This window comes from Pterocles gutturalis, unplaced genomic scaffold (assembly GCF_000699245.1).
Source record: "Pterocles gutturalis isolate BGI_N339 unplaced genomic scaffold, ASM69924v1 scaffold6496, whole genome shotgun sequence".
NCBI classification, from domain to species: Eukaryota; Metazoa; Chordata; class Aves; order Pterocliformes; family Pteroclidae; genus Pterocles; species Pterocles gutturalis.
The window spans coordinates 23014-41730 of NW_010097680.1; the positions used below are offsets into that span (position 1 = coordinate 23014).

General features: G+C 34.6%; 2 protein-coding genes across 2 annotated transcripts in view; one reads left to right on the top strand and one right to left on the bottom strand.

The window, feature by feature from the left end:
* LOC104468487 (synaptonemal complex protein 2-like) overlaps window positions 1–6507 on the top strand; it is a 28515-nt gene extending 22008 nt beyond the window's left edge. Inside the window, 12 exon segments of the mRNA XM_010082669.1 lie at window positions 279–465; window positions 905–1169; window positions 1276–1444; window positions 2214–2304; window positions 2884–3045; window positions 3369–3496; window positions 4136–4230; window positions 4312–4411; window positions 5159–5217; window positions 5559–5637; window positions 6070–6126; window positions 6433–6507. Coding sequence (XP_010080971.1) covers window positions 279–465; window positions 905–1169; window positions 1276–1444; window positions 2214–2304; window positions 2884–3045; window positions 3369–3496; window positions 4136–4230; window positions 4312–4411; window positions 5159–5217; window positions 5559–5637; window positions 6070–6126; window positions 6433–6507 — 1467 coding nt within the window.
* Window positions 6508–11459: 4952 nt separating this feature from the next.
* PHACTR3 (phosphatase and actin regulator 3) overlaps window positions 11460–18717 on the bottom strand; it is a 51273-nt gene continuing 44015 nt past the window's right edge. Inside the window, exons 9-12 of the mRNA XM_010082556.1 lie at window positions 16800–16861; window positions 15807–15947; window positions 13978–14054; window positions 11460–12065 (exon numbers count right to left, since the gene is read on the bottom strand). Of these exons, the coding sequence (XP_010080858.1) occupies window positions 12050–12065; window positions 13978–14054; window positions 15807–15947; window positions 16800–16861 (296 nt within the window). The 3' untranslated portion in view covers window positions 11460–12049. The remainder of the gene's footprint in view (window positions 12066–13977; window positions 14055–15806; window positions 15948–16799; window positions 16862–18717) is intronic.

The following is an 18717-nucleotide window of genomic DNA, read 5'->3' on the forward strand; positions in this document are numbered from 1 at the left end:
CCTCATTGATTAAATCCTGAAGCATCAGTAATTTCCTCCAATAATTAAGAAGTTCATAAGAATAGAAATTTGGATGCTGAATTAAACAAATTCAATGCTTATTGATATTAGAACACCTGATACCCTTAGGAATTTAAATACTAAACGTACTTGTTCGATGTTGTGCTTTTTCAACGGTACATGTAGATAACATGCTTTTTACCTGTATGTGTTTGTGTATATACACACACTTCTGTATGTTTGCAAATAATATTTAGATAAACTTTGTGTTTTAATAGAAGCACATGAATGGGGAAAACAAAGATGATAATCAGCAGAAGGAACTCCAGAATATTGTATCTATGGAGCCAAAGAGGGTAGCTAACTATGTACATAAAGTATTTTTTAAATCAAAGAACTCTGCAGACCAAAAGGAAATTGAAATGCTTTCATCTGAGAGTCCTGCATCTCCTGAGACAATGAGATGTAGGTATTTTGACTTATAATTTACAGCAATACTGTATCAAAAGCTGGAAGTTAAACGAGGTTTATCACAGTAGTACAATTTTTACATTTATTTTATGCTTTTAAAATAGGATATGTCCCCTAATTTAGTGAGTACCACGTAACTTAAGGAAGCATATTAATATGTCACTAACACTTTTATAGATTGGTGCAGTTATTTGACATCAGCATTGTATAGAAGTGCCATATATAAGTGTTAGAATGAATCTGGTAACCACTAAAATAGTGAGGAGGGAGCAAAAAGTGCAAGTGTGGCAAGTCATATGCCAACACTGAAAGTAAGATTCCACCTATCTGAGACTTGTAAATACCTAGAGGTGGAGCAGTTAGCAATATATGGCTTTAACTTAGCTTTTTAACATTCATTCCTCATGCTGACAGTTTAGTAACTGTTTTCTAGGTGCTGAAAGAATATCAGAAGGAGATGTTGCTCAAGAGCACACTTATGGTGAAAGATCACCTGGTCTTCAGGAGTCAACACCAGAAAAAAGGGAAACGTTAAACTTTGAGAAAGGAATCTCTCCCAGTAATTTGCATCCGCAAAAAAAGGATATTCAAAGTATGTGTCTAAGTCCGCCCCATGAGACAACTGTTAAAAAGTTAACAGTTGGAAATACAAGCTTCTCACCAGTTTTAACTGAAGCATCTTTGGTAAGAATATTGAAGTTGCTCGACAATTAGTTTAACTGCAATTGTTCTACTCAGCTGCCAGCTCTTGTGCTTTTGTACATCTCCTTTCCATAATGATTTTTTTGCTAATGTGTAGGTCAGGTTAATGACATATAAAACTGTCAGTGGAAAACGTGCAAAGGGATCTGTTTCTGAACTGTGTGATGATAATGGAGATACAAGTTTCAGACACTGCTTTTCAGACACCCTTTCTATTAAAGGAAAACTACAAGATACCACCACTAAACCTATGACCAAAAGTAGAGAAGAGGTATGTTACTAAATCCTTTGCTCTTCAGAACAGAGATGCAGCTTTCTGTCTATTTTGTCTGCTTTACAGATGGTGAAGTAAAGGGAAATGCATCTTTCTTAATGCTAAAAACTGTATATAATGTTTACTTGTGACCTGCTTGGAAAATCCTACTAGTTAATTTTTAAATATTTGAGATAAATTAGGGAATTGTTTATCATATGTGTACCCATCAAGATCAATTATAATTACTATCATAAAAAATAACAGGGAGTAAATGTTTTCTTCTTGACTTCCAATAAAAAATAAGCAATTTTTCACGAATTATAGAATTGTGACATCTGCATGGAAAAATTCTTGAGGTGAAAAAGTGCTCTCATAGTTTTAGCATTAATGTACTGCTTAGTATAGCAACTATTTTAGCATTGGCAACTAAATAAAAACTGCTGTGTACCTTCAAACCACTGCTCATAATTACTTTTTCTGGTGAAAAAAGCACTAGTGATGCCTTTAAGAAATAATTTTGTTTGTGTCCTGTTGCAAGAAACAGTTAGACCTTATTGGTTATTTGACTTCCTGCCATCATTAACTTGTAACTTGGTTAAGAATTTGTTTTTTCTTTTCATCTAGTGAGACCTAGTAGTCATTTATGCAGTGATATTTTTTTTTCTTACTGTAGCTGTGTTCACATCTGTGTGTTAATGAAAAGCAACATAAATGTCTATTTTTAATTAAGACTTCCAAAAGTGCTATAATTTGGAAGCTAGGAAATCAATGACTTTTCTTTTAGGATTGCGCATCACCATCTCCATCGTCTGTTTCCAGTGGAAGTAAAGTACAGTCTTGGAGTGAAGAATGTTGTGGCCCCATACATGAATCGGGTACAAATGCTTAATTTGAAGCAAAAAACTTTCTATGTGTCTCCATAAAGTTTAAGAAAAATGTTTATTTGGCATAAAAATATGGCCTAAGTCTTTTAATCTTTTTTTATTTTATATATTTTCAGTATTATTCCACTTTTACTTTTTTTCTCATTTTCACTACTGGTTTAATTACCCCCAAAAAAACCCAAAATTTGGCACCAAAATGCAGCTACTGTAAAGAGTTAGTTGCGTTAGAAGTGTTCCTAGTTATACTGGGGTGGGGGGGAAGTGGGGACAATGGTATTATTGGGAAAAGAGGGCTTAGGGTGGATCTTGTTAATGAGCGAGTTTGCATGGGTCAAAGAGTTCTGTGTTCCATGGAAAGCCTGTTGTTCACTTACATCAAATTCTCATATCTACTGAACATACCCTCTGTAAATATAATGCTTATTAATTTATATATAGTTCTCAAGCTTTAAGATCAAGACACATACTCCTAGAGTTTGGATCCAAAAGGTCAATAAGCTCCTCTTTATCCTCCCATGTCATTTTTCTAAATAATCCTAAAATTAAGCATAGTTTTCATGTTTATTAAAGGACCAGCTATACAGACACTTCTCAAACGAAAGTACCACAGCGATACAGAAAGCAATTCTGATGAAGTAGAAACAAAGAAAGAGGCAGAAAAGAAAAGAACCAGAAGAACAAAGTTACAGCCTAGAAAATTATTTCAGAGAGACGATTCTGTTAGTTACAGAGGTTGGTTATGGAGTGAAAGTTGACTGCTGTTGTGCAAAAGTTTAAAACAACATAACAAATTAAAGTTTGAATGTGAAAAGATAATATCCATTAAAAAGCATTTTACATGTTTGAAAAAAGAAATAAAAATAACTGCTAAATATGTAGAGTCTGTATCTATTTAAAAAGTCAGAAAATTAATATGAAAATAGAAACTGGTCTCAGACATCTAGTTGGTGAAATTAATCTATATGTAACAATGCTGTTCTAGGCCCTGTTGTAACTTCAGGCGGGATACTTTTTAATACTGAATTGTGACATTATCTTTTTTAACTTCTCTTCAGTGTCTGAAAGCGTATCTACTTTATCCGTAAATGATGTATCTCTGTTGGATGGAGAAATGTGGGAACCTGGTTGTTCAGCTATCAGTGTGTGTCAGAAGCTCCAAAAAGAAGTTACTAAGAAAATTGAGGCAAGACATTTCCTATACAATATTAGTTGTCAGTGTGTGGATACATGTGTGAATGTACAGAATTTGCTTAAATGCACATGAAGATACCTATATGCATAGAACTTGAAGAAATGACAGAATTCAAGTTTCCTTTTATGCCTTTTTCAATTCCTTTATGTACCTAATTGTCCAGTATTTTTCTTTCTCAGGTTTGTTTTTTATTTTGTCCTGTCTGTTGCTTCAAAACAAGATTATGTATCTAAAGTAATGAGCGTATTGCATTTGTTTTTTTTCAAATTATCAAACTCATAAATGAAATTTATTTGTAAAAAGGAAAACATGAGCCTAAATAATGCACTTACTCATCTAAGAGAGCTGGAAGCACACTTCATTCATTCCATGTATTCCCTCTCTATTTTGAGGATATATGTTTTTCAAATAATGTACCTCTAATTACATTAGGTAGAATTTTGTCAAAAACATAAATCCATGTTTATTTACATTTTATTAACAGAAAGCTTTTCCTTAAAGGACAAGGGGATAATTAAAAAAAAAATTTTGCTCAGTACTATCTATGATACTAAGCAATTACAGTACTAAACATAGTTTTTTTTCTTAAAGTGAAAATAATCTGAATTTAATGTTCAAACATCCTCATAGAGCCGCTCACGGAAAATGGATCATTTTACTAAGCAATCATTAAGAGCTGCCCATGAGCATTTGAAAAAAATGAGTTACCAGCTTCATGAATGCAGGTCTGTAATGAAAGATTTATTTTAAAACACCCTTAAAATGCAATGATGACCTTCTAAAAGTAAATCATTTTGTTTTGGTAGGATCAGGCAGCTGGACAAATTTCATTTTGCTCTCCTTGAGGAACTTGAGAATTTTGAAAAAGATTCTCAGTCCCTGAAAAACATGGAAAAAGAATTCTCGGTTTGTATTTTAATTGCTTGATCATGGAGAAAAACAAATTCTTATGGAATCCGTAGGTTATTCATATCATCTTTAAGTTTAGGTCATTAATTCTGATTTTAAAAAGCCTCTATTGATATTTTGCTTAAAGTTGGGTCAAAGTTCAAATAATGAATGTAAGGATTGGCTTAAAATTTCTAGATCACCACTATATGTTTTTCTTCCTAGCATAAACTACTGCTACCACTTTTAATGGGCTCTTTACCCCACTTCATGAGCCTTTTTTTCAGCTGGCCTGTACTTCAGGACTAGCATGTAGGCATTTGAACCTGATTTGCTGTGTGCTCTCTGACGAGCCAGTTCACATTTTGGGTCTGCTACTTGCTGTAATGTAAAAAATCAATTTATGAATATTCATGCAAACACAAGACTATATTAACTTTTTTCTTTTACTCTGAAGGCATGGCTTAAATTATATGGGAATTCTGATTAAAATGCTATGCAAATTCTTTTTGATCATTTTGAAACTGTTACACAGAACAGATTTTTGGTGAAACTGGTTCAACGAAAATAGCATTCCTGAAATTGTTCATCCTACCAGCTAAGCTTAATTTTTTTTTAAGCTTTTGTGGTGACTGTGTAACTCATACCCATTCTGTGCTGAGTCTGTGGCTTTAGGTTATTTTATTCATATTAACTATCAAACAGTTTTAGTTCAGAAAGTAATAGCTCTTACTGATTATCATCTATTAATATTTTTCTTTCCAGACCTTTTGGCAAAAACATACACATACTTTTAGTACATACATGAAAAATGAGCAAAAGAGGTTAGTAGGCTTCGTTAATCCTAGGTTAAGATTTGTATTCTGTTCATTTAAGGAATAAGTTAGGCCAGCGACTATTCTCTGTGCAATTTCTCTCTTCCATAAAATAGAGAGATAGTGGATGAGATGAGAAAATGAGATTAAAATGTTAAATTACAGGAAAAATGTAATTATTCTCCATCTAAATTTCTCCATGTGCTGCTGGACTATTCCAATAGTAACAATAATGGTAATATTTATACATGTTTTTAAATCCAAATAGACTACAAATAATGGGATGTATTCACGATATGTGTGGAAAGTTCATATGTAGCAAAGGTATTTGAACTGCTTTTTTTCTTTAGAATTCAGGTTCTTAAAACTTCATTTGAAAAGAACATCTACCATACTGTGGACTATGAAGAACATATTTTTACTTCAGAGGTATGGTGAACTTCTTGTTTCTTTCTTTTTTAAATAATTTTTAATTCTTCAGTTTTACCAACAGATATCTGTATTGACTTTTTTCCAAAGGAAGTCTTCATCCTCAGCATCGTATTAAAGCCACAAGTATTTTAGTAGCTTTTCATTGTCATAAAATATCTTTTAATGTAACAATATTCAGTATTTTAGGGCTAGAGTTCACCCATTAGAAGGTGTGTGCAATTATCTGGAAAACTGCTGCAAGATTTGTTTTGTGTTCTGTGGCTTTGTGTTAATCAGCCAAGAAAGAACAAATTTAAAACACACATCCCTTAGACAAGTGGATGCATGTGCATCTGTATCTCTGTTATAAACCATTGGGGATGTGATTGTCGTATTGAAAATGGGTTACCAGTTGTGAGCAGAGACTATGCATTCAGTATCTTTTTATAGATGCGTCTGATGAAAGAAGACATGCAAGGACTCCAAGAGAAACTTCTTAAAGAAATGGTAAATTAAGTTATCTTGTCCTCATTTTTGTTTGTTGTTTAAGTGTAGCTGTTTGAACACTGAATTACTAAAAATTGTAGTTTCTGGTCCCCTATCAAAAATAAGAATGTGTCAGAATCCAAGTAACGCTGATATTTTGTACTTTAAACCTTATCTGGGTGATAAAAGCAGCAGGTAGATATGGATATACTGTTTTAGTTCTGAGTCTTATATGTTGAATGTTAACATGGAAAAGTACCATATTTGAGATGATAAAAACAGCATACACTGCACCAGAATTAAAGTATGTGATAAATGTTTGCACAGCAAGAAGAGGAATTGTGTCACGTTCGCAGAGGATTGCAGACACTGTTTCAAACAGAAGATAGAATTCTGAAGTAATATTTTCAGATACCTTCCTGAAATCCAAGGTGAATATAAACAGTCTTTTATAATGTAAAATTTGACAACTTTTTTTTTAAACTCAAGGAAGCTATTGTAAAGAAAGCATATTTTCCCTAATAATCTTAAAATCTTTGTGGATAAGACTTCTCCTTTTATATGTGAAATTTGGAATTATTTTATTGAATCTGCTGAAATGCAATATGTAATTTTTTTTTAATTTTTAGCTTATAGAAACAGAGAATGGTTTAGGGTGGAAGGGACCCTAAAGATCCTTTAGTTCCAACCCCCCTGCCATGGGCATGCTATTTTTTAAGAAGTCTTCAACAATTTTTAAAAGCTATTTAACAGACTTTCACTTCAAATTTCACTTTGAATCTGTGTTTTGGGGTCTTTGTGTACAGAATACCCATTTTGTCTGATCCAGAATACTGGAAATTTAAAATTATTTAGGAATCAAATCGCATGTTTTGATCTCAGTCCTATTTGTCTGTGGTGTTAGACCTAAGTAGGAGTTTCTAAGAGAAAACAAATCTCTGAACACTTGTGGTTGAACTATGTTGCAAATATTTGTATTAAATATTTCAAGAAAAATATATTGTCTGTTTTGTTTCATTTTTTACAAAATGGTGTCATTGCTATTTTGCTTTAAATCAGCAATACATATTTGCACGTTAGTCAAATAAAAGTTACTACTGGGTGAGTATTTCGTGTAAGACAGATAGCAAGAGGGTCTGCTATCGATAGCTCTGAAACACATCCTACATACTAATACAACCTGTTCCATATACTTAAATTTCAAAAGATTTCCAAAGAAAATGACCAGTGAATTGTAATTTACACATCTCCTTTGTTGCCCTGTATTAGCTAGAAGGTTTCTTCTGAATATTTTTGATGTGCGACTTCTAAGCTAATATTTTTCTCTTAATTTGCTGTTAAACAAAAAACTACCTTGTTTTATAGTTCCTTAAGTGCCTTCTAATATTTTTTAATTTATAATCCTGCATGTACGTACTGTAAACTTTTCAGGACAACATCTTTAATATTTTTTTGTTTAAGCTCTCTTGAAAAACGGGGATTAAAAACTTACTAGCTGATCCAAGAAGTAAAAGATATAGAGAACAAATTAAAGAACGTGCATGTTTTGGAGGTTGTCTATGTTACCACACCTTGAGCTGCCTCTTTACCAGGGAAGTGACTCCAGGCTGACACTCAGCACCTCAGGAGCCTGAGCTCACTCAGCACCACACTAACACAACTCCACAGCTTCTGCAGCAAGGCTGAGGAGGACACTTGCTTGTCTGTGGCTGATGTTATGATCGCAGAGGTCTCAAAACACTGTATTAGCCAATTTGGGGATAACGGCTCTTCACAACTTAATTACTTTGTAGCCCTCATTTTATGTTCCATTATACCTCATTTTGTCCTTTGGTTGTCTTTAACATCATACACAAATCTGTCATTTCTTCCATCATCCCCTTTGAGTTCTTCTATTTTTCCTCAGTTTCCTTTCTACTGTTTTTATTATCAACACAGAGACTTTTACTTACATTTAGATTAAAGAACACTACTGTCTGCTTTTATGTTACTGAAACCACTTAGTGTATCTCTCTCAAACACTTATTTATTTTCATTCCAGTTAGTTCTGCATGTTGCTATTATTGTCTGTTTTTTAAGGAGCGTAATAGGCTGGCTTTCATCATTTGAAGTGGTTGTCTGTAACTTAGTTCTCCTGTTGATTTGACTTCTTTCAAGCCCACTAATCCTTTTTTCAAAATACTTATCTGGTAGAAGTCCCTGTTGAACTTCACCACTAGCTGCATCTTTGGTGATGCTTAACCAGTTTCCTTTTATTAACTCTTTGTTGGCTTGCCCATGCAATCTGTCTGTCTTACAGGTACTTCATATAGCTTTGATTTATCTTTCATTATTTCTGAGAGTAACAGTTTCCTAAGGTTTAATTTCAGAGAGAAAAATGGCATGATTTAAATTGGATTTGAAGGTATAGTTAAGGTAGGAAACTCTTTGACAGAGACCCTCAAAGAAAATGGGAAAATATACTGGTTTCTAAATTACTTCTATATGTTTATAAAATATTGTCCTTAAAGAAAAAAGAAAAGTCCATACTCATAGATTGTAGCCTGAACTCAGCATGCGCTGAGCACTGTAATTTCAAGGTTTGCCTCACTCTGAGCAGAAGGTGGGACGCATGGCCTTGGGAAAGGACCTAGGTTCTTACCAACCTAAATGAACCTATGATTTTATGAAAAAGATTGCTTTTGGTTTATTGAACGTACCATCTTTAAAAAACAACTTCTTAGATCAGAAATGGACGTGATCGATTTCTATCCAGTGTGCACTGAGAGAAGAATGCAGAGTAATGGGTGTGCTTACACTTCATGGATAAGAAATGGTTTATTGTAAACAGAAATAGTTGTAGATGAAATATATTTCTTATGAATTGAATTTAAATACACAAGGCTGTGTTGCCTCTGGAAATTATTATATTGGAACTGCCAGTAAATAATTTGTTACACTCATCCTATCTACATAAGAGTATTTCATGCTTTTTCTAATTTTTCTAAGATGATTTTTGTGGGTGGTTTGGTTTTTTTGAGCCTGTGATCACTATAATCTCCACTAGATGGACCTCATGAGATGTTAGACTTTTTTTTTTTCCACTGGTCTAATTTAATTTTACCAATACATGAAACAGTATTTTTCTCTTAACTGTAACTGGTTACTCAACTGTAAAAGGTTTTTTAAAAAGTGTACTGCAAGGCCCAAATTATTGTCTTACAGTAAGTACATATTGAAAAAAAAATGCAACTGCTATTTTTAGTGAGGAGTCATGATAAAATAGAATTATGATATTTAGCTGTCCACCTATTGGTCTTTAACCTACCCCAATACCTTCTAAAACCTTTGAGCAGCTACAATAAAATTTAACAAATGTAAAAATGTGAAGCATATCACAAGGGAATACTCAAAGGCAAAATTCAGCATAGGGTGATTGTTGGTTTTTGGTTTTGGTTTTTAGTTGGTAGGTGCAAAACCCCAGGGGTCATGCAAAGCAGACTCCTAAATGAAGTGTTAGGAACTGGGCACTGCAGACCTGTTTCTTTTTTCTATTGGGAAGAAGCAGCACAAGGAGAATAGCCTCCCTAAGCTATATGTGCCTTCAGCGGATGCCATCCTAAATTCCAGCTGTAACTGAGCACGATACATGGCCCAGTGAAGGTGTGCAGTCTTCCAACAGCTTGATAGACTTGCCCACCAGTAAGCTGACAGTAGCTAGCTGGCAGTGATCCTGTGTGGCTCTGAAGTAATCAAAACTTTCTGTCTCTTACCAGACCAAAGCAGAAAAAAGGCTGGGACGCTTGTGATGGAAGGACAGCTGAGAAGAGGAAGAAGCGAAGCATATTGCTGCATAACTGCAAGACGGTTAAGTTGCATTTGTAATAGAGCTCATAGGCATTGTTTGAAATTTTAAAAGCTGCTCTGTTATCCTTAAAAATATTTTCCTGGTTTTTATGTTTTTTCAACATCATTTTAATGTGTTTGATACCACATTTTTATAATCAGTAAAAGTAGGTGTTGCTGCTAAATAAGAGTGTTGCCTTCACGGATTTTTAGCCAAGTTTGTAGTTAACAGCAGGTCATCTACTGTTCTTCAAGAACTATTTTTAGTTTGAAAAAATTTTCTCTCCTTTCTGTTTACCCTTTTTGTATACTACACCTGGACTATCATTATATTGTTGTTTAGAATTAATAGTATTTTATTAATAATAAAGTGATAAGTATAATTAACAGTATGTTAAAAGCCTAGTTATAATGTTACATACTTCTGTGAAAAGCCAGTGAGTTATAAAATTGTAATAAATAGAAAAAAAATCTTTGGATCAAGTAATTGGGTAATTCAAGTCTTCACCTGATAGTCGCATAAGTCAAACATTAAAAAGTTGTACAAAATTACAGCTAGCTACAAGGAAGCTAGCAAGCTTTATTGGTCCTGGGCACCACATCTCCCACGATTCATCAGTTTCTTCTAGAATTGCCCTTACTGACAGAGTTTAACTTTTACGCTGTTATGGTCTTATCTTCTGTTCTTAAATGTTAGTTTATCCAAAGAATAGCACTGTCTTTGTTATTTCATCCCCACACTGAGCAGCAGTTAGTCCGTTGACTGTGTTGATTCTATTCACCATCTTGCAGGTGTTTAGTAGTAATCTATAGAAACAATTTTACATACCTTATTTTCTTTATTATTTTCACGCTTCATGGAGACCATCTGAACAAAGCTACAAGATCGAGAGCGCCTTTTTGAAATTTTCAACATTGAAAGACTTCCTAAAAGGATAACATTTAAGACTCTTGCAGGGAAATTTTTGTCTTGTGAGTGTGTGTGCCATTTTGTTGCTGTCTCGTCAGCTATGCTTTCCAGCTATCAATGAATTTTTTTTTCCTAAGTTTTATGCTTTTAGTAGTATTTTGAGCAGAATTCTCAGATACTTCTAGATGTCCAGCATTATTAAAATGTCTGCCTTTACATTTTTCTCAACCAGTTCTATTTGCTTTGTTACTAGCATTTAGTAACTTTTTTCCTTTTACTGTCAAGAAAGCATTAAAATCATTTGTTTGCTAAACATCAAAGTACATTGTTACATTTTATCTATGGTTGTCCAATTTGGTAATTTTGAATAACAGTGAACTTGATTGTCATTCTTTAGCGGGCCAGAACCTCCAATAGTATAGAATGACAATCATGTTGTGCTGGTTAAGATCCAGTCCAAAACACTGATATTCCACAAAATGGAAATCCTTACTTAAAATCATCCTTTTGAACCCGAACCCTGACTCTGTTGATAAAGAAGTGATATGATCTGGTGCATAATAATTGTAATCTCTTCCATTCCCAACTGTCCCTGGGAAAAAAAGAGCTTTAGAAAACATGTTCATTTCCTGCAATAAGTAGTCATTTAATTAAAGAACAAAAGTAACAGGAATCAAAAATGCTTGCAGCTGTGATTCTGTTAGACATTATATAAAAAGAATGAAATTATAATACATTAAATTAGTTTTTAGAACATGAACTTAGGTGTTTTACAAACTAATTGTGGTAAGTTCAAAATGTCTTTTCAACATAATACTGAATGACAGTGTGTCATGTCCATTTATGTCAGAGGCCTTGGAATGGTAAAGCCTGTACATGCACAACATCTCCTTTTCCAAGATAGACTGCAAAACAGTTTAAAACAAGTGTTAAAGGAGAGTAGTAGGTTCTTTCAAGTAGCTTTACTTCAGTCTTTTTCAGCAGATCGTCCCACTCCACAGGCCATCACTCTTCTGACTTCAGAGCGAAGTACATCTCCGGTGTTCTTTCTGTACGTAAGTGCTGCAGAGACTTCATCTGCAGAGTCCTTCTTTCACATAAACATCAAGGTATCCTGGACTGAACTTCAGGGAAAGACGTATGTATTCCCTGATGTGTGTTCAGCAGCAATATCAAAAGTAAAGACAGATTCTTCGCAGAAGAAAATTTCTATGGCCTGTGAAATCTAGGAGAAATAAGAGAGATTTTTTTCAAACCACTTTGAAATTAAAAATATTTTTAAAATCTATGTTTGATTAGCAAAAAAAAAAATTAAAACTGACAGTATTAATTCTGTTTTAAGGTATAGTAACAATATTGAAGAATATTAGTGACGTTAATTCTTAATTTTCACATTTCCACACACATACCATGACTGTAGTGCAGTTACAGTCTTCAGGGCACAGTCTAACCAGTTTACAGTTATTTGGGAGTACAAATTCAAATATAGATGTGAGGTTGATCATGGTTTTTTTATTTCAGGAATTAAGCCACAGGTGGTCATTGGTGGAAATATTCTTTATCATGATCTTATTATTTGGTAAGTGTTAAGCAATGTTGAGCTGATGCTTTGGAAAATACAAACACATATGGTTGGTTTAATGTACCATAGTCTTAGGGTCTGTCTGCAATAAATAACCTCTTGCTCTGCAGGCTGGTTCTTTTGGCTGAGGTATGTAGTTAAAGTCTCAACTGTTGTAATGCTTGAGCACTAATTGTAAATTGTAAGCCTATTTACTCCTAATATCCTGAACAAATTTCAAAATGTATCATTATAACCTACTTAAACTCCCCAGGTACCTTCAATTAGAGAAGGTATATCTCACTTTCAGAATTACACTGTAGCCATCCCTTTTTTTCCCCCTATGTTTCATTCTATCAGTACAGTGATGTCTTGCCATAACATAATTATAGAAATACAGCATTTATATCAATGTGCAGTGCATTTATGACTCAAATGTTTTTGCCTGGATCCTGTTTTTGTTGAACAGCCAAAGCTCAGTTAAGCTCAAATTCATTCCGAGTTCAGAAATCAGCTTGGAAACGTGGGTCCAGGCACTGCTGAAGTGAGCCTTCCAGAACGTGAGACTGTACACCAAGTTCCTTAGTACAGTGTTAAGCAACTTATTTTATCAGCAGGCACACCTGAAAATGCTTACAGACGTGGCAAGAGTACACTGTGCTCCCAGCAACTCCTAAAATTGTGTTTTAGGAGCAATTGGACTTGCTCAAGAAATCTAAGAGAAATTGTAGGAAATAACCGATTGCTGTTTAAGTTTTCCTCTAACTAACAAGGTCTTTTTCAAAGTAACAATGGCTGTGGAATCAGCCTCTCTCACAATTTTTCCTAGTTAGAAGAAGGAAATGAATGTTTTTGTGCCCGTTTAAACATAGGAACTGCCCTCAGTGCTGGCATGTGAAGGAAGCTCTAGAGTGACTGGGTTCTCACTGGTCCAACTGCTCAGTGACAAGAGTCCGAACTCGTTATCTTTCCTGCCCTTTCTGCTGGACTGCCACTAAGTGTGCTTTGGGGGGTTGCCCTGCTTCTGATAGCAGCTGTACCGACATTCAAGGGATATTGAAATCTGCAGGCTGAATCTATTAGAATAATGCATTCCTTGGGGCATTACCTATGTCTTGTTACACTGTGAAGATTTTTATATTTCTTAGCAGGGAAGTTGCAGTGTTTATAATAATAAAGTTGCACACTCAAGTACTTTTAATTGAAAAACCTTTTATATAGTGTATTAAGCTGTTCATCTACTTTTAAAAAAATCGTATTTTTTTCTATGTTATGCCCTACATTTAATTTTTGTCATAGCTTTTGAATCTTAGGTGTGAAGAATGCAAGGTGAGTGATGTTCTGGAGAGGTCTGGGGCCTTCTCAGTACATGCTAATCAAAGCAAAAAAAAAAAAAAAAGGAAAAATCAGAAAAAGCATGTTCTGAACAGGAAGAGATATACTTTTATTTTAAAATAAAGCTTCCTTTGCATATTTCTTCTCCCCAATCCAGCATGTAAGAGCAAAATCTACAGATTCAGGACTCAAGCAGATTGGTTTTTAGCAGGCAATGGAAATTAATGGCTGGAATACTGACCTCGTCAAATGTTTGCTTGATGCATGTACTTCCATTTCATTACTTTTGTATTCATTTAGCTCTTTCCGAATTGCTGCCTGGGAATTGAAAACAGAAGAAGGTTAACAAATAATTTTGTATTTGTAAACATTGTAAAATACCAGACTTGCAGAGCAGAACAGGAGTTTTCTAAAGTAGATATAAAAAGTATTGGGCATAGCAAAACATCCTATGCCAGCAGAGATGTTGAATATTTGGGTTATATGGATTAGTGATATGATACTTCTTATCATTCATTACTGATTGCTGACAGGGTCACTTCTGTCTAGAAGCAATTCTGACAGGAGAATCAAGTCACAGTGCATATTGTCTCACATTTATTAAGATTCCTGTTAAAATTTATTAAAGATTAAGAGAAGTTGCCCAGAAATTGATCATCAGGTCAACTGACTTTTATGAAATTTCAATCTGTGAAAATTTTTTTTAATAAAAATGAGACTGGCTTATCACAACTTGCAAATACCAGTCCAGACTGTGTTATCACCTGTATCCATAGGACTGCACAGTCATAAGTGAAGAAAAATGTTTTGTTTTGGTACTTATTAATGAAATTCAAGACTGTAAGTGAGAGCACTCTTTTGTTTAAATGGCAGCTGCAAGTGGACTGGAACATACTGGTGCTTTCACAGATTGTTCTCTGTTTGGTACTTCATAGCTTAGCTATCCAAAATTAAAAAGCTTCTACCCATGTTACCGTTTTATATCAAAGATTTCGCTTATTACAAGAAAAATGGGGGGAAATAATGTATTTGTCTACTCTGAAAGAGAACTTTTTCAGTCACAAACTCAATGGTCAAACTCCTGCCCCTGAATTCCTGACATAAGCCACCAGGATATGCAGCTGAGCTCTGTCACTTTTGTTTTAGCTTATAAACCTGCCTAGTTAACAATGTAAAACCAGTACAACTAAGAAAAGCCTTATTTTAATACATAGCCAGTACATATAAGTAAAATACAAAATCATTATTCCATTCATTAATATATAGTAGCTCATTCACCATTTTAGTGAGCTCAGGAGAACAGCTGCTGTAGTAGAAATACATTGTTCCTTTTCTATATAACTATTTATTACACTTTTTACTGGGGAGACACTGGAATGGAGAATGAACATCTCAGAACAAAGCAGTCCTGTATTTGCCATTTTACCCAGTAATTATCTCAGCATCCCTACTCCTTCTGCTTGCTGCAGCTCTGAAACTTCAAAACTTGCTCAGCAGCTGTTCGATCTGGAATCATGCTGAACTATTTTTCTTACTACTCAAACACCTAAATGTGAAAGTTAAATTAGAATGTAAATCAGCTCTGTGGCAGGTATGCGATGGAACAAAAATGAATGTTTGCTTATGCTCATGAAAATGTGGGATCAAGTGACTCCTTGGCATTCAAAGGAAACCTGAAAAGAAATATTTGCATGTTGAGAAACATAGTGGAGGATATCTGCATGTTTGGGACAAAACTTCCAGTCTGAGGATCAATGTTAATACTGCTTTGGCTGGAAATGTTTTTTAGTTGGAGCCCTAAGGCATTAAGAAAGATTGTATTTGCCTTTTTTTTTTTTTTTTTCCTGTCAGTTGATGGGCTGGGTAGAAGCCTTTATAGTACTAAATAGGCATTTTTATAAATAGTATTTTTTATGACAGTATGCATTGGTCAGTGTGGTTTCAGCATAAAAATAATGGTAACATTTACAGAGATTAAATGTCCCACAGGTTAAATGTCTTTGCAGTTTCTGATATTTCATTATAGATCAAGCAGAAAGCAGTAATATGTCATTTTAATTATGTCAGTACCTTATCTGCTGCTGATAGTCTTGTCCACGGTTTATCTGCCCGCCTGTCATAGTCCTGTGCTTTTGCCACTTCCACATAATCACTGAATCGAATCAGGATTTTTCTGTCTCTTAGTTCATCAACTGTAGGTCTCTGGTTAAGCTGTATTAAATAGTTTTGTAAAATAAAACCAGTGTTAATAACATATCAATAAAATGTGACATATTTTCTGCTTCCCATCTTAGCTTAGTGTGCATTTATGTGTATGGGAAAAAAAACCCAACCCTTGGAGATTCCAGGGCAATATTCAGTCCTTCAGAGGATTGTTAGGAGGGTAACAATGGTTTAAATGGAGTTGTGAGCTACAGTACAGTGGCTTTATAATGGTAAAAAGAGGAAAATATTTTAACCTGGATAAAATGCATTTACAATATGTAAAGGACTCCTAAAGAATTTATTATGATCTGTGTATAATATCATATGCTGTAGGGTTTTCTACTAGTCAGCGGCAGATTGGCCACGTAAGGTTTTCAGGATGGGAACCATTGTAAGAATTTCAATTTGGCTTTAACAAGTTATCAGGATATTTGGTTTATAATTCCAGTAGGGAACAGAACAATAACAAGATCTAGTTCTGATTCTGAGACTACCTTAAATGCAGAGAGAAATTTACTGTGGGAGCACACCTGGTACTCAGCAGGGACTCAGCTCTGCTACTGATTGCTACAAATAATGAAGTAGTCTTTTTCTAGAAATATAGTTGGAAAATATGCATTATGCAAACAAATATCCATTTTGTGATTTAAAGTTTATATGTAAATATTAAGTCTCATGTAGCTGAGATAAGGTAAATATTTTTATACTTTGTATGACTAGATAGCACTATCTCAGACTCTGTTGAGGAGGTTGTATATTAAGGGAGTTTTTGTGTAATAATGACCTCTGTGACTGGTTGGTGTTATATTAGCTTTGCTAAATTTCTAAAATCTAATAGAAGGTATTGCAAGATTTTACCTTTCTTGTCAGTCTCTGTTTGATTTCTCTTCTTTCCTCCTGTTCTGTTTGATCATTTCGTTCTGTAGAGAATATGAAAAAAAGATTACTTTCCTCATGAGGAGGGCTGGTATTTTCTAAAGTTCCAGGCAATAAAAATCACAGGATGGAACACCTAGTAGCTGGTTCTTAGTTGTATGTTTCATTAGTTCAGTACATCTCTCTGGGTCTCTATTAGAACATAAAACTACTTCCCTGTAAGGACAATGTACAGGTACCAATGTCAGTTTTTCCACTCTAAACTCCAAGGAGATTTATGAAAACAACAGCAGCCACACCAACTCTCCAACTGTATAAAAACTTTAAAGGAAAATCAAAATATTCCATAGTAAACAATCATTGTTTATTGTTCCTATTGCTGGAGCCATTCGTTGCTGTTAGACGCTGAAAAGCCTTACTGCAGCAGCTCCATGGAAAGTCTGTTCTTTCCTGTATAACCTTATTCTCAGGTTATGTCTTTAGATGGACACGCTGCCACAGTAGTTATCTTTGCCTTGCATGCTTTTTTTCTCTGCTGTTTGGGGTATGCCACTGGCGTTAGAACCTCTTTATCCTCACGGGATTTTCTTTTGTAGCGTTCCACTCCAACCTAAGCCAGCTTGCTTTTGTGTGTTGTGCCTATTAACATTCAAGCCGTGATAACTCCTACACACTGGGTCTAAAAATAGACTAGAGTGCTGTAACACTGTGTGAAATATATCCTTTGCCTTAGGAAACGAGTTAATGGTGTTTCTATTTCTAGTACTATCTGTTACTAAATTCAGGCGTGAGCCTATGACCTGAACAAAGCTGAAGACCCAGAGAAAAAGGTTTAACCATTCTGGGATTCTCTAGATACTCCTGTGAATTTTATTATCCCACTTGCATTAGGTATTCCCAGTGTTAAAGCAGACACGTGATTTTTAATATGCCTCGAAAAAACACTAGCACTGCAGATGAGTTTCCAAAATGATATTTTTAGTAATCAAGTAGTATTCTCCCTTATTTTTATGCTCATTAGATTACACTGAAATGCAATCATAAGTATCTATTTAAAATAACATAGTAGTGCAGAGCTACAACTGGCTATAGTAGAAATGTGAATCTAAAATGCCATAATGTGCTATAGTACAAATCAGTGGCACAGCACACAAATAGAAAAGAGAATAGGCCAGCTAAAATCAGTGCTCTGTCAGGTATGAGCAGCTATTTAAGTCTGGAATGTTTAAAAAGAGAACAGGCTTTAAAAAGTCAAGTGTTTCCTAAGATGTAGAGGTACCTGCAAGAAGTTACTAATATGCTTCATTCAGTTTTAATTCACCCCTTTTAGAGTAGGTATTTCTATCTATGTTTTTATTAAAATAAGAGAATTTTCTGTGGTGTAGTGCCTTTTTAAGGTATGACTGTGATATGCCATGAGAGAATTCCTAAAGAAAAACCACAAATACACGTTTCTGATGAAAAAATTGCCTTTCCAAATATAGTAAACACGTATGGTGACCCATTTCTATGAGACATTCACTCAGGTTCAGTGCTTATTCCCAGCTTCAAGAAATAAAAGAAATAGTTATTTTAGAAAAAAATAAAACAAGAGTTGATAGGAAATGCTAGCAAGGGCATTGTAAAACTCGGGCATTGTTACAGAGAAAAACCAGAGGGGTTTATCCCACCACCATCACTCTGCCTACACTTAGATCCATTCATTAGTGAAGCTGCTTTCATGAATCTCAGTAGCGAGGCGCTCCCAATTACCAAGTGACACGTGCAGGACTGTCATTCATTTCGCTGCTCTGTTAGTTATTCAGGGAACTCTTAGCTGTGTGTGACACTAAAACGGTTCTTGGTGTTAAGAATGAACTGGGGATTTGTACAGTGTGATTTCAGAGATGCTACCTTCTTG